General features: G+C 43.4%; 1 protein-coding gene across 1 annotated transcript in view; it reads left to right on the top strand.

Moving 5' to 3' along the window:
• SAXO1 (stabilizer of axonemal microtubules 1) overlaps nucleotides 1-14,745 on the top strand; it is a 94,713-nt gene that overhangs the window by 53,879 nt on the left and 26,089 nt on the right. Inside the window, exon 2 of the mRNA XM_024126907.1 lies at nucleotides 9,741-9,920. Coding sequence (XP_023982675.1) covers nucleotides 9,741-9,920 — 180 coding nt within the window. The remainder of the gene's footprint in view (nucleotides 1-9,740; nucleotides 9,921-14,745) is intronic.

Raw genomic sequence — 14,745 nt, 5'->3', positions numbered from 1 at the left:
CTGTGAGCCACAACTGCTGAGCCTGTGTGCCACAACTACTGAAGCCCGTGCACCTAGAGCCCGTGCTCCTCAACAAGAGAAGCCACTGCAGTGAGAAGCCTGTGCACTGCAACGAAGAGTAGCCCCCGCTCGCCGCAACTAGAGAAAGCCCACGCGCAGCAAAGAAGACCCAACACAGCCAAAAAAAGAAATAAAAATAAAAAATTTTTTTTTAGCATATGACAAAGTTGAGAATTTGAAATTGCACGGCTGTATATCCACTGCCTAGATGCTATCATCCACATCGACACACCTCTCCATCTAGTCCTCCCATTATCCCTCCATCCGTCAGTCCATCTCGTTTATGTATTTCAAAGTAAATCACATACATTAGTAAACTTCTCCCCTAAATAGTTCAGAATTTGTGTCATTAACAGTTTAATGTTGGTTTCCTTTTTCTTTTGAGATAAATTTACAATGACATGCACAGATCTTGAGGTGTTGGCTGAATTTTGACAAATTCATGTGCCTGTGTAACTCCAGTCCCTATCAAGATGTAGAACCATACCTGCACCCCAGAAAGTTCCTGCATACTCCGTCCCAATCATTCTGTTATCTCTCTCTCCTTGTGGTAACCACTGAGCTGATTTTTTTTCTACTATAGGTTAGTTCCTACTGTTCCAGAATTTCATATAAATGGAATCGTAAAGTATGCACTCTTGATATTGTTCACTCAACAAAAGTGTTCGTGGGATTCATCCATGCTGTTATGTGTCTGCTGCTTTGTGGCTGCAAGTAGTTTGCTTCTTTTTATTGCTGATTAGTATTCCATTGAATGATGATACCACGATTTATCTATCCTCCCATTGATGGATGCTTGGGCTGTTTCTGTTTTTTGGTTATATGAATTAGCTTCTTTGGATATTCTTGTCCAACTCCTTTTTGTGAATGTATGGCTTTTATTTCTTTGGATAAATTCCTAGGAATTGAATTGCTGGGCTGGGAGGTAGGCCAGCATATAGAAACTGCTATAGCTTTTGCCAAATTGGTTTGGACCATTTTACATCCCTACCAACAGTGAATGACAGTGCTGATACTCTACTTAGCCAACAGTAGGTTTTGTTAGTCTTTTTAATTTTAGCTGTTCTGGTATGTGTGTAGTGGTATCTCATTGTGGTTTAAACTTGTCTTTCCCTGATGACTCATGATGTTAAGCACTTTTGTATATGTTTATTGTCCATTTGTATATCTTTCTGTGTCTGTTCAGGTTTTTGCTTGTTATTTTTGTGTCTTTATTATTGAGTTATAGATGATTTTATATATCCTGGATAACAGTCCTTTGCTAGATATCTGTTTTGCAAATATTATTTCCAAATGTGTGGCTTGCTTATTTCCTTAAATATATCTTTGATGAGCAGAAGCTTTTGACTTTGTCAAACTTAACCAATTCCTTCTTTTATGGTTATTACTTTCTGTGACCTAAGAAATCTTTGCCTTCTACTCTTACAAAGGTATTTGCCTGTGTTTTCCCCTAAAAACTTTATGATTCTAGCTTGCACATTATGGTTTGTTGTGATCCAGCTCAAATTATGTATGTGTGTGATTTGAGATTGGGTCAAGGATTTGTTTTTTCAAAACCAATTTCTAAGCTGTGTTTACCTAGGAAGCGCCATGCCACAAGCGTAAACAAATGAGTCTAGCTGCTGGGTTTTCTTTTTAAACAGTTTGTAGGCGTGCTGCTGGCTCAGGCCACAGTGGACACGACTTAGCCGCATATGGTACTTGTCCCTGTTCTTCCTGCCTGCTTTCAGCAATTGAGTATTGAATGCCCACCATGTGCCAGGCATGAAGGCAGTGGTACCCAAGACCCACCTGCCGGGACGTCAGACTGAGCAGGGGGCTGCCAGCATGTGGTGTGAGAGTGGGGGGATGAGTAGAGTGACCCTGATCTGATGAGGGGTCTGGGAAGTCCTCCTGGCAGGAGGGATTTTTGAGCTGAAATCTGAAGGAGGTGAAGGGGGTCAGGTAGGACTAGGGGTCTGGGTAGAGTGTTGTCAGGGCTGGTGGGGAGGAGACATGCCAAGTTGGAACAGTCCAGGTGGCACCTGCCTTCGCCCAGAGGGTTGGTTGTCTAAGAGGTGGAAAGAGAAGGTGCCTTGGTGACTGGCATGGTCCTTTCTGTGTGTCTCTCCAAGACTCAGTGGGGCCATTGCCAAAATGCCTGCCCTATGTCTCCTCAGGATACCTTGACCAGTTGCACCTTCTTGAAGAGGTTTCCTCAATTCATCTATTTTTTTTTTTCACCGAAGAAACTCTTCTTCCTTTTGACTGCCAAGGAGGAAGGGACAGGGAGAGCCCCTGGGGTGCTCTTCTGTGGCTCTGAACATACTCTCTGCTGCTCTCTCCAGGCTCTTGGCTTTCCAAAGGACCATTGGCTCTCACTGACTGCCCTCCTGCCCACTCAGCCTGATGGCTGCACGCCCTAACAGAGCTCCTCTCATTGATCCCTGCCCTCGCACAAGGCCCTCTGCCTCACAGTCTGCTGAACCAGAGTATCTTCCCTCAGAGCTTCTGAGCATTACCGCACAAGGTCCTAGTTGGGCCCCTCTCCCTTGGCATCACTACTCCTTGGAAGCAAGTCTGCACTCTTTTCCAGCTGCCCCTTCAACACACTCCCTAGAGTGCCCTGTGCATGCCTTGAACCTCTTCATTTCATCCGCTTTCTTTCTCTCGATGCCTTTGTGTCCTGCGTCAAGGCCACCAGACTGGTGCTGCTCAGTTTCCCATCTCTCCTCTCAAATTGTCTCTTGAACCCCGCCCACCTTCCCGCCTTAATCTTATCTCCTTTGTAGTCCAGGCTCTGGCTCCAGCAATTGTTTTTGCTCATCAAAGAATCCCTGTCTGCTACTCTGTTCCTCTACCTACAGAGATGATCTGATTTCACTTCTTTTTCCCAATACCGCATGATGATAATCACATAGTTTACAATTCTTGTGTATGTCCTGGGTAATTGCTTGAACTCCTGTTGGACTTTTCTTGTTGGTTTTGTCACCAGATTTTTCAGCATGGTCTCTCTCCCCTCCTCCACTTCCTCAGCAGCATCCATTCCTTGGATCCAGCACAGCCACTCTACTAAAGCTGCTTTCTAGTCACCATATGAGATTTTTCTGAGGCATTTAACCGTTGAACACTTAAAATCTTTTATTTGATCTGTCACCGAATTTTCTTCTTTTTGTCATTTTTTTTCCTCCTGAGACTTCTTTATCCTGCTTCCTAAATGTGGTGTTCTTCAAGATTTTGGCCTTGTTTTTATTCCTTTTTTCTCATCTTGGCAACTTTATATTCTTATGGCTTTGTTGTTTCTAGATGTCTTCCAAACGTGTGATTCCTGTAAGTCACCATTTAGGACATTTCCACCAGAATTCCCTCCCTCCCTTTCCTTGCCTTTTGTTGATAGGTTTATTCATATATTTATCACCCATCCCCACTTGCCTAACCCAGCACCCTTGACAGGCATGGCTAATCAATCAAGACGGTCAGCCTCACTAAACTTGGCTGTGACCTGTGAATTTTTCAGTGTGGCTCCCAGGCAGCCACTGCTAGTTGGTACATCAGTTGCATCTATCTGTCATATTTGTACCAGATGGCCCTGCTTTCTGTTACCCAGAATCTGGTCCCCTGAAGGATTAGTAACCACCAAAGTTTCGGTTTGTAATACCTGCCCAATTTCTTAGCACCGTGGGCAGGATATAAGCTGGAGTTATTCAGAGTTCTCATAATGCAATGTTTCTTTAAAGATCTAGATAGAAGATGTAGGTAGGGGGAATGTGAGTCGTCTTGTCTTAAGATTGATATGAAATATGTCTATGTATGTTCAACAGTGGTCTTATTTTGCAGCTCATAAAAGCATTCTCACGTATGCCTTTGCCTCTGGGTATATTCTAAATAGGAGAGAACAAAGTTTAGTAAACATTTTAAAAGTTTATAAGCCACTGCAGGTAGATACACATGCACGTTGGGAAAAGCACTGGCTTTGTCCATCCTCAGAGGCTAATTGGGTTGGCTTTGTGAGCTGTTCAGGGAGAAGACCGTTCCAGAGATGTAGGTCCTCCTCTGAGAGGACCCTGCCTCTAGGATCTCAGAGTTCTTGTTACTCCAGACACCCTGAAATCGTTCTAAACCGTCGGCATAGAAGGATGACTTTTTGACTTGAGGTTTGGCGATGGTTGGCACCTTCGCCTCTTCTAGACCAAGAATGCATTTTCCGCTCTAAGTGTTTTCCTCCCTCGCGTGGCAGCTGTGACAGGTCACAGGCTCCCACCTACCGGACAAAAGGAAAACTGGGCTGCAAATCCTTTAGAGTCTGCACTTGGAGTTTTAAGTCAGGTTGTAAATGGAAGTCAATTATGTGGGAGGTGGTGTGGGACCCGGGGTGGACGCTGCCGCTGACCAGCTGTGTGACCTTGGCCAGAAGCTTGGTGTCCCTCCATCTCAGTGCCCTCACCTGCCTGTTGAAGCTGAAGGGTTGGCTGATCTTGAGGGTCCTTTGAGACCCGGCGTTCCATGTACTTTGTTTTCCTGGTTGTTACTGTTATGACTTTATCTAATGAGACTGTCTTGTTTAGAGAGTAAAGAAAGTTCTGTGGAATGATCAGCATTTTAAAAAGCACTTGGAATTGCATCTGTTTGTTGGTTTATATTAGAATGGTTTTGGGGTCCTCAGGAAAGAGGAGCACATACTGTCCTGGAAGGCTGAGTGTAGCTAGGGGGACGGGGAATGGGTGGGTCTAAGAACTGCCTATTAATTGACTGCCCTTAGGTTTATCAGAGCAGCCCGGAAACAGAGGTGTTTGGTACAGGCTGGCATTGCATTAAGCCACACAGTAAGTATATGGCTGTGATTAAGAGCACAGGCTTTGGAACTAGGCAGAGGGCCTGGTGTTCTAGTCCTGACTTCATTACCATCTGGCTCTGTCACCTTGAATGAGATCACATCTCTTAAACCTCAGTCTCTATGTTTGTAAAATGAGGAGAATAAGAGTGCTTCCATCATAGCGTTGCTGGAAGGATTAGATGGGATGAGATACAGAACTCCTAGCCCATGTGGTATACAGTAATTGCTCAATAAACATAGCCTCTTAATCAGAGTGCTTGCCTTAGACTGGGCTAGACATTTTTCCTCTGGTATCTGAGGAAAAAGCCACACAATCATACTAAATGGTAGAAGTTGTTAGCCACAAATTACAGAGGAGGAAATCGAAGTTCAGAAGAGTTAAATAATGTTCTCCACATTACACAAGCAGTCAGTGACAGAGCTAGGATTGGAAACCACATCTTCCTGCCTCCAAAGTCTCCTTCTACCATGCCCTCTGCTCCCTGGAGTGGAGAGCCCTCCTCACTGCCCACAGCAGGCTGGGCTCAGCAGGGGATTCTAAAAGACCATGAGAGAGGCAAGACGAGTCACCCATATCCACCGAAAGCTGTTCTGCTTACAAACAGGTTGGGTTCTAAAGAACTACTGGAAGTTCATTTGTTTGAAAAGTTCAGAGTTATATTCTAGTAGCTACTGTTCATGCTGCCTCTTGGCGGCAGGAAGAATTACCATGCTTTCCCCCTGATGAGCAGCTTTATTTGCAACCGTGAAAATTCTTAACCTGAAAATTTATAAGTAGAGGACCATGAAAGGCAGAGCAGAGCAGTAAAGGGTCCTAAAAGAGGTAGGGACACCACACCATGCACAACCAGAGGAGAGAGGGTCACGGCCAGTAACAGGGTACAGTGGGACCATCAGTAGCTTCCTGTGGTGGTGGTGATGGCGGTGATGGTGGTGGTGGAAGTAGCATTCAAGATGGGCCTTGAAGGAAGGGAAACATGTTGGAAAAGTGGGGGTGGCAGGAAAGAGAGCAGCTACAGGGTGCATTCCAGGTGCATAACACTGAAGCTGAGCTCTGTGGAGTGAGGAGATAAAGAAAAAAATCCTCCAACTAATTTTTCATGTCTTTTAATGCCTTTGATTGTGTTACATGAAGGCAAGTCAGAGAGTCTAAGAGGCAAATACCCTATTTGTCAACAAAAATATTTCTAAGCATCTTTGCCTTTCCTCCATCTGTAGGGGAGCTTCCAGCACCAGGGTGCTTGCAGTTCTTTTGTCTGTACCTGCACTTCCCAGTAGGGAATCCACCGCCACATATGGCTGTTGAGCACTTGAAACGTGGTCGTCCTGACATGTGCTGTCAATGTGAGACACACACTGGATTTTTTTTTTTTTTTTTTTTTTTCCCCGGTGCCGCGGGCCTCCCTCCGTTGCGGCCTCTCCCGTTGCGGAGCACAGGCTCCGGACGCGCAGGCCCAGCGGCCATGGCTCACGGGCCCAGCCGCTCCGCGGCATGTGGGATCCTCGCAGACCGGCGCGCGAACCCGGTTCCCCTGCATCGGCAGGCGGACGCGCAACCCCTGCGCCACCAGGGAAGCCCCCACACACTGGATTTTGAAGACATAGTAAGAAAGTAAAATATCTCAATTTTTGGTATTGATTACATGTTGAAATGGTATTTTGGATAGATTGGATTAAAAGTAAAATATTAAAATTAAGTTCACCTGCTTTTTACCTTTTTAATGTGGCTACTGGAAAATTTAAAATGACATGTGTGGTTCTCATTCATGGCTTGCCTTCTGTTTCTATTGGATGGTGCTATTCTGGAGGGACTTGTTATATACTTAAAGTTCTATCATCCATTCTAGGGTCATCTGAGTCCTAGATGGCTTTGAGCTGGGTGCACCTCAGGAAATATACTTGGTCATTCAGATGTGATGGAGACCTAGGTTCTCTCTATGGCTAGGTTACATACATGGTTCTCTGAGCTTCAGATACTTCATCTGTGTAGTGGGGACGTTAGATCAGATATTTTCCATGGCCCCTTTCAATTAAAAAATTCTATGATTCTAGCTTGGTGTCAACTATTAACTTTGTCTGGGTTCCATTGAAAGGTCTCTACTGCTCCCTTTACCAAATGTCAGAAAAAGTCCGGATTATTTCCTCTTATTTGTGGTCCTTTAGTAATTCTTGGAGTGGAAAGACTTCAGAGTTCTGATAGATTAAGGAAACCTTCTTACTCTCCTCTTCTCTGTCTGTGGGCCCATCTTGGCTTGTTTCAGTGTGTTCCTGAGCAAGGTGGCCCGCCAGCTCCTTTAAAATGGTATAAGCATCAGAGAGCTGGGAGAAGAGGTCCCTCCTTTCTTTGGTTCATGACTGTTAAGACTGCTTTTGAATACCCCATGCATGGTAATCCCATAAACTTTATTTAAACACTGTCTAGGTCCATAAAAACTGAGAATCTGATCTGTATTTTCCCTTTTGGCTCTACTAATGTTAGAACAAATCAGTCATGTCTCTGTAAATATCTTTCTTTCAGCAGTTCATCCTCTTATACACTATCCATCTGCTATTAAATAAAATATATCAGGTATTGGGCTAGTTTCCAGAACACAGAAGTAGAAGACTTGGTCTTTATCCTTGAGGAACTCCTGGATAAAGGGGTTCCACCTTTAAACTTCACCAACAAGGTGAATACATGGTGCTCTCTGTCTTGAGAGGGACATTCAAGCTGGGGTGGGCACAGGTGAGGAAAGAGGGTGGCGCCATGAGCACACTAGGTGATGAAAAGTTGACTTTTCAGTTGAGAGTTTTTGATGTTTCAAAGTGAGACAAGGTCTTAGTTAACTACCAACAGGTCAAATAAATAAAATCTGCCCTATAAATATATATTATATATAATTCCATTTAATGGAACATCAATGTCTGGATGCAAGTGTGTTGCTATACTGAAATCCCCTCTTATAATACCAGTTGCAATGTAGTTTCTTGCCATTTAATTTATTTTTCTTTTGGAATGAGGCTTTACAATATGTTACATTTTTAAAAAGTAACAATATAGAAAGGGGGTTATATAAAAGCAAAGTTTTACTGGTTTAAAAAAGGGCACTAGAGAGGGAAAATACTGTTAGGCCTGTGGAATCCACTTTATTGCAAGTGCCTGAATCTAAGTTACCCTTAATAAAGTCTTGATTTCTCTCAGTATGGGTGAATAAAATATATCTGCAGAGGTATTTTTGAGTAACCAGCACTTCTTGGCTTTTGATTTGAGGTTTGTAGGAATCCTAATCTGATACACAAATCTACACGTGAAATGAAAATAGGGATAAACTTGTTCATATGCAGCTGTATCCATACGAACCATGCAGGTGCTGACCATTTTCCCCGGCGGGGGCAGGTGGCGGGGCAGTGGTTGGAGGTTGAAGAGAGGCACACAGTAATAACAGTGGTGGCAGCAATATTTATGTAGAGGGTTGAACTTATTAACAATGGGAGTAGCACGCTAACTGTTGCCTAGAAACCAGCTTTTGATTGGAGCAGTGATGAGTTCTCTGTATGTCTGTTTCTTTTTCTCTTTTCTCTGATGTGCTACCCCAGAATACTGTGTATCTTAGTTTCTGTAATCAGAATCAGTTTAGTGTAAAAAATTTTTTAAAATTCTATGCCATTTCTGGATATAACTAAGTTGGAGATCACTAACATGGAGTTTTGTTGATGTGCTGGTGTCTGATGATTAGAGGTACCCTAGCTGGTTTGCAAGGATTGTATGTGGGCATTTAAATAATATACTACTTTGTTTTGGACAGCTCAAATAGCTGCCTTTTATTCACCTGTAAGTAGAATAATAAGGTCATTTATTACCATGCATGTAAAATGGAAAAACTCACTATAAATTATAACTTCAAATTATTATCTATCATCTCCCTGCATAATGAGGCATAAAGTTTATTTAATCATTCATTCATATGTTCAGTATTCATTTAATAAATGTTTATTGAATACCTACTCTGTGCCAGGCAGGATATGAGGGGTACTAGGGATGTAGCAGTGAACAAGATAGAAAAAGGTTCTGAGCTTGATAGATGAGACAAATAATAAACTCAGCAACAAATGTGCCAATTACAGATAAGAGTAAGTGATGGGAAAAGCATCCACGTAATGAGAGAAACTCGTTTGAGAGGTGAGGGCGTGGAGGGGTGTATTTTAGGTAAAAATGATCAGCGGAAGCCTAAGGAGGCAACAATTGAAGTGAGACCTGAAAGAATAAAGGAGCCAGACTTTCAATGTAAAAATGGTTTCACATAGTCAATGGTGTGTAGTATACTCAGAACTGAGGTGGTTCTGCTATGTGTGATGCCACTTATGCGCGAGGGTGATATTCTGAATTGACCCAGGAACTAATGAGGAAAGACAGTAGCCTGGCCCTAGAGCACAACCTCGGAGCCCCCATTAGGGCAGGTGTTAAGCCCTTAATTGCTGGGTGATTGGGAGGGAGGGTCTCAGGGGAGGGACTATGTTGGCACTCAGATGCCTTGGGGGCCACAGCCATTCACCTGTGATGGTATGGAAGTATTTCAGTATTTAAACAAGCAGCATGGCACGTGTGACGGCTGGTCATCATGCCATGCTTGTGCGTAATTTTATGGTTCAAGGAATTTTGACCATTAACCACTTGCAGTTACAGATCATTTAAGAAATTCTGGCCGCTTCACATAGTTCAGTAGAGAAAAGGAAGGGTTAAACTGCTGTTTTCAATGCCGGCGGTCATGATTTTATACTCTGGGTCAGAGTTTGAGGAGGTAGCAAACTGAATGTATTCTTCCCAAGAAGTTAATCAACCTAACATTCCTTTTTTTTTTTTCTTTTTTTTTTCTTTTTTTAAAATCAGGCGGCATCACTGTCCACACCTCCCTACCAAGATTTATGATAAAACAGAGAAACCATGTCTTTTCTCCGAATATACCAAGAACTACCCTCTCTATTACTCTTACCTGCCCAGAGAGTCCTTCAAGCCCAAGCTGGAGTACCAGAAAGGGTGCATGCCAATGGAAGGCCTGACCACATCGAGGTGAGGGCAATAGTGTGAACGTATAAACGCACACCACTAATGCAGTAATGTACGGCATTAACCTAACGTTCAAATTGTATTGATGTGAACTGTCAATACATGCTATTAATGCCTGAATGTTAATTTACTGTATCTCTGAAAGAAAACCCTGCATTTATTAGCCTGTTTCGTTTTCCCTGGCCCCCTCTTAAAGAGAAAGGATTCTTGCTTGGGGCTGGGGTGGGGGAAGGGGGAGCCGTGGGGTGGGAATTGTAAATTGATCTACATCAAAAGGGTGGGAGGTTAAGTTAAGTATGAAGGGAAAATAATAACTAGAAAGAGGGTGGCTGCTGCAGAAAAAGGAGCTTTGGGCTTCTGCACAGAAGCTCCAGGTCAGCTTGGGTGGTGGTAGTGATGTTGGTCGTGGTGAAAGAGAACTTGAGCTTTTTTGAAATTATGCTACAGAGTTTGAGTTGGGGTCCCCTTGAACATTCTTCAGGAATATGAACAAAGAATATTTCCTTTTACATTACCCTTGACTTAGCAACTCTTGATTCTTGAGCTCCAGCTCTGTGAGGAGACTGAACCCCGTGGCTCAGCGTGTTAGGCCTGCAGAGGTATCTGTACTGAGGGGGTGGGGACACATGATCAGTCTCAGGGTTGTTCCACATGTTGCAGGGCTCTAACAGAATCTGCTGTTGACAGCTCAACAGTTAGTGATCTCCAGGTGATGACCTGTGACTGGTGACCCAGAGGAGTAGAAACATCTTTGAGTCAGTTGGGCAGTGTTTCAGGTTGTAGAGCTTAGTCCTCACGTGAGACCTGAAAGCTGGGCGCCTTCTCTGCCTCCCAAGTTCCTCATCGCTACAGGGCAGGATTGCTGTGCGGTGGAGGTGAAATTGTTCTACCATGATGCCCGCACATTATAGGTTTGCAAGCCCTGGTACAGTTTCTTCCTATTGCTTCCCCCTGTGCCTCGCAATTTTGTGCTTTTCTGTAAAGGTCCTAGGTGACCCTGGCTAAGCAGAACACCAGTTCATTCAGTTTCCCCCAGGATAGGCCTGGAAATGTCCTCTGTTGAGAGTATGGGTTGGAGGCATGAAGTATTCCTCCTAAAAGCTGCTGTCTTCTAGATCCAAAGGAAGAAGTCCATGTCTGGGTTATGGGGCAGAAAAGACCCACAGTGTGGGGAATGAAGCCCAGGGGATTCCTCGGCTTTGTGGGAACCCCTGGACAGGGGCGGCTTGAGAATGAGAGGGAGTCGAGGGTCTTATCTGACTCTTGACTTGAATCAGGTCACCTTTATGCTGAGTAGTTATATTAAATGATTTGAGGTCAGCACAAAGTTTCTGGGTCCTGATTCATGAAAAAAAATGTAATCTGTGCAACCTGTTTTTCAACCTGTGACTTACTAAACAATATAAACCTTGAAGTTTGGGCTTCATTTTCCCAGGAAAATAGCGTTCTTTGTTTCTATGAGTCTAAAGACCACAAGAGAAGTGGATCATTCTGGAGCATTGCTTTTCGTTTTAAGAAACCACAGTCAATGCTCATGAAAGACATGTAATTGGTAGGAAAGGATAAGAGCAGTGTTGAGGAATGTATTACAAACATCACGTTCGGTTTCTAGATGCTGGTCTTCACTTCTCTTTGTACCCAATTTGCAGGAAGTCAAGAGTGCCTTGTGGAATACAGAGTACAGGCCAGCTTCGGATATTGTCCTGGAAATATTTGGATACTTGGAGGGCTGGATGTTGAGGGATGCTTTCTGTTTGTTGCCCACAAGCTCAGGAGAATGAGGACAAATCCTTTCTCTGGAGCAGGCGTCCTGTCCCATCCCCTAGCTCTGAGGCCCCCCAGTGGAGCCCCACATGCCCTCCCTCTTCCCGATGGTGCTTTGCAAAACAAAAACTTGCCCTTTGACCTGGCCTAAATTATCCTTGCCTTGTGTCACTTACAACAATAAACATATCACCCAGAAAGTCTCTCTGTCCCTGCCAAGGCCAGAATAACAAAATCATTCATGTTAAGATATGGCTGAAGTGGAAAAATGAAGATACTGAAAGAATTTCCAAAACAACTTATTAATGATTGCAAGAGCCTTAAAAAGAAAAAGTGGCAGGATCATGGGTACCCATGGGAAGGAAAAAGAACAGAAATTCTTCTCTCCTCTTCTTTATTTCCTTCCCCAGAAAGAGGACTAAGGGGGAGATGAGGAGAAGGCATCTCTTCTCTCCCCCGTCCCTCAATCTCATCATTTCTCAGCCCCATGCCTACCCTGCTGGGCACGTTTTCATAGGCTGAAAAAAAAAACCTGTGCCCCTGTCAGGATGCCTCCTTTTTTTTTTTGAGCTTCGATGGGCTTTTATTGACATAAATTAACAAAAATCGAGATTTGACTAGCCATCTTTTCTGAACTTTATAAACTCAGCAGAGACTCTGGCCCATATCTGAATACATACAGTAAAACTATTCCCCATTGGGAAATGTAGAGTTGCCGTCATCTAGGTTCTCTGCCAGAGGATGCTGGGGAAAGGACGGGTCAGCCTTGTGTCTGCACCTCTCTGTGTCTGTGCGGATTGTCATCCTTCTGCTCTTAGAACTCTGATTATTAGAAAGTCCGACCCACTTACCTATCTAAAGGCTGACCTGGCTTAGTTTCTGAGATTGGACGTGGGGCTGCCACCTGCTGCATGAAAAAGTCATGTGGCCCGTGGCTTGGCTAGGTTTGGTGATTAAGCTCAGACACAAAAAACACCTGGTTTCTGGAAAGGTTATCATCCCAGCGTGAGGCATGATTACAGCTGCACACAACTCTTACTGACTGTAAATCTTGGGGATTTACAGCAGGTGCCATGAGGTGAATGCTTGTGCTTTTCAGCCCTTCATAATGTTGAACTGTTTCTTGCCGCCCTTAGTAATTCTCTCACAGAGGATCTGCCTTTAGTTCGGGTAGACCTGAGATCAATTTATGAATAAGAGGTTTGTATTTCAAGCCTCATTTCCCCTTAGGCATGTCACCATGTAAAACAGTTGGGCCCCATTTGGGGACATTATTTTGTTAGCTAAGTGAGATCCCTAAAGATGGGCAAAGTGGACAGCCTCAGAAAAAAGAGGTGAGTCTTCAAGATGGTGTTAGACCTTTATTCTTAAAGGGAGAGGGGCCGAGGGTAGGGTGAAATGGAGGTGCAGAGGGGGAGGATGGAATCGGTTTCACACTTGATGGGTTTGGCTGCAGGGAAGAGGGCAGAAAGTTGGTGGCACAGATTCCTTCATGTATTGACAAGACTCCTTGGTAAACAGGAGTGTAAGGAGGAAGAGCTAAAAGTGAAAGGGCTTTTAGAAAAGCCAGGAAAGAAGCAAGACGGTAGTAGGCTTGAGTCTTTTCTTACCTATTGAGTATTACACATTTCCTGTTCAAATACATATTTCTCTACTCACAGCTATCCCAGTGGGGGTATACTTCCTCACCTCTATAGATTGGACCTGAGAATTAAGACATGCAGTAAAAGGTCTCAGCACTAGACTTGCTTGGGTAGTTTAAGAGCCTTTGATGTGCATCTTTGATTAATTTGGGAGACATTTTGGCCGTTCTTTCTTTAAGTATTTTTTCTGTACCCAAGGCTCTGTTCATTTCTTTCCCCCAATCTTTTTCTCTCTCTATCCTTCATATTGGAGAGCTTCTATTCAACCATTTTCAGGTTCACTGAGTCTTTCTTTCTTCCTCTATTTCCATTCTGCTATTAAGCCCATCCAGTGAGTGTTTTATTTTAGTTGTTGTGTTTTTCAGTTTCAGAATTTACATGTGGTTCTTTTTATATATAGTTTCTCTTTCTCTTCTGTGATTCCCTGCCTTTTAATGCACTGTGACCTTATTTTCCATTTTGCAACTAAGCATAGTTAAAATAGCTGCTGTATAATCCTTGCCTGCTAGTTGCAACATCTGGGTCGGCTTGGGGTTGGTCTTCATGACTATCTTTTTTTTCCCCTTGAGAATGGGTCACATTTTCTCTGTATGTCAAGAAATTTGGATTGATCCTGTACATTGCTTTTTTTTTTTTTGGATTGTGTTTTTTAATTTTTTTAACATCTTTACTGGAGTATAATTGCTTTACAGTGGTGTGTTAGTTTCTGCTGTATAACAAAGTGAATCAGCTATATGTATACATATATCCCCATATCCCCTCGCTCTTGCGCCTCCCTCCCATCCTCCCTATCCCACCCCTCTAGGTGGTCACAAAGCACCGAGCTGATCTCCCTGTGCTATGCAGCTGCTTCACACTAGCTATCTATTTGACACTTAGTAGTGTATATATGTCCATGCCACTCTTTCACTTTGTCCCAGCTTACCCTTCCCCCTCCCCATGTCCATAAGTCCATTCTCTACGTCTGCATCTTTATTCCTGTCCTGCCCCTCGGTTCATTAGAGCCATTTTTTTTTTTTTTAGATTCCATATATGTATGTTAGCATATGGTGTTTGTTTTTCTCTTTCTGACTTACTTCACTCTGTATGACAGACTCTAGGTCCATCCACCTCACTACAAATAACTCAGTTTCATTTCTTTTTATGGCTGAGTAATATTCCGGTGTATATTTGTGCCACCTCTTCTTTATCCATTCATCTATTAATGGACACTTAGGTTGCTTCCATGTCCTGGCTATTGTAAATAGTGCTGCAATAAACATTGTGGTACGTGTCTTTTTCTGAATTATGATTTTCTCTGGATATATGCCCAGTAGTGGGATTGCTGGGTCATATGGTAGTTCTATTTTTAGTTTTTTAAGGAACCTCCATACTGTTCTCCATAGTGGCTGTATCAATTTATATTCCCACCAACAGTGCAA

This window comes from Physeter macrocephalus, chromosome 9, assembly GCF_002837175.3.
Source record: "Physeter macrocephalus isolate SW-GA chromosome 9, ASM283717v5, whole genome shotgun sequence".
Taxonomy (NCBI): Eukaryota; Metazoa; Chordata; class Mammalia; order Artiodactyla; family Physeteridae; genus Physeter; species Physeter macrocephalus.
This window is presented reverse-complemented; position numbering and strand designations above follow the sequence as displayed.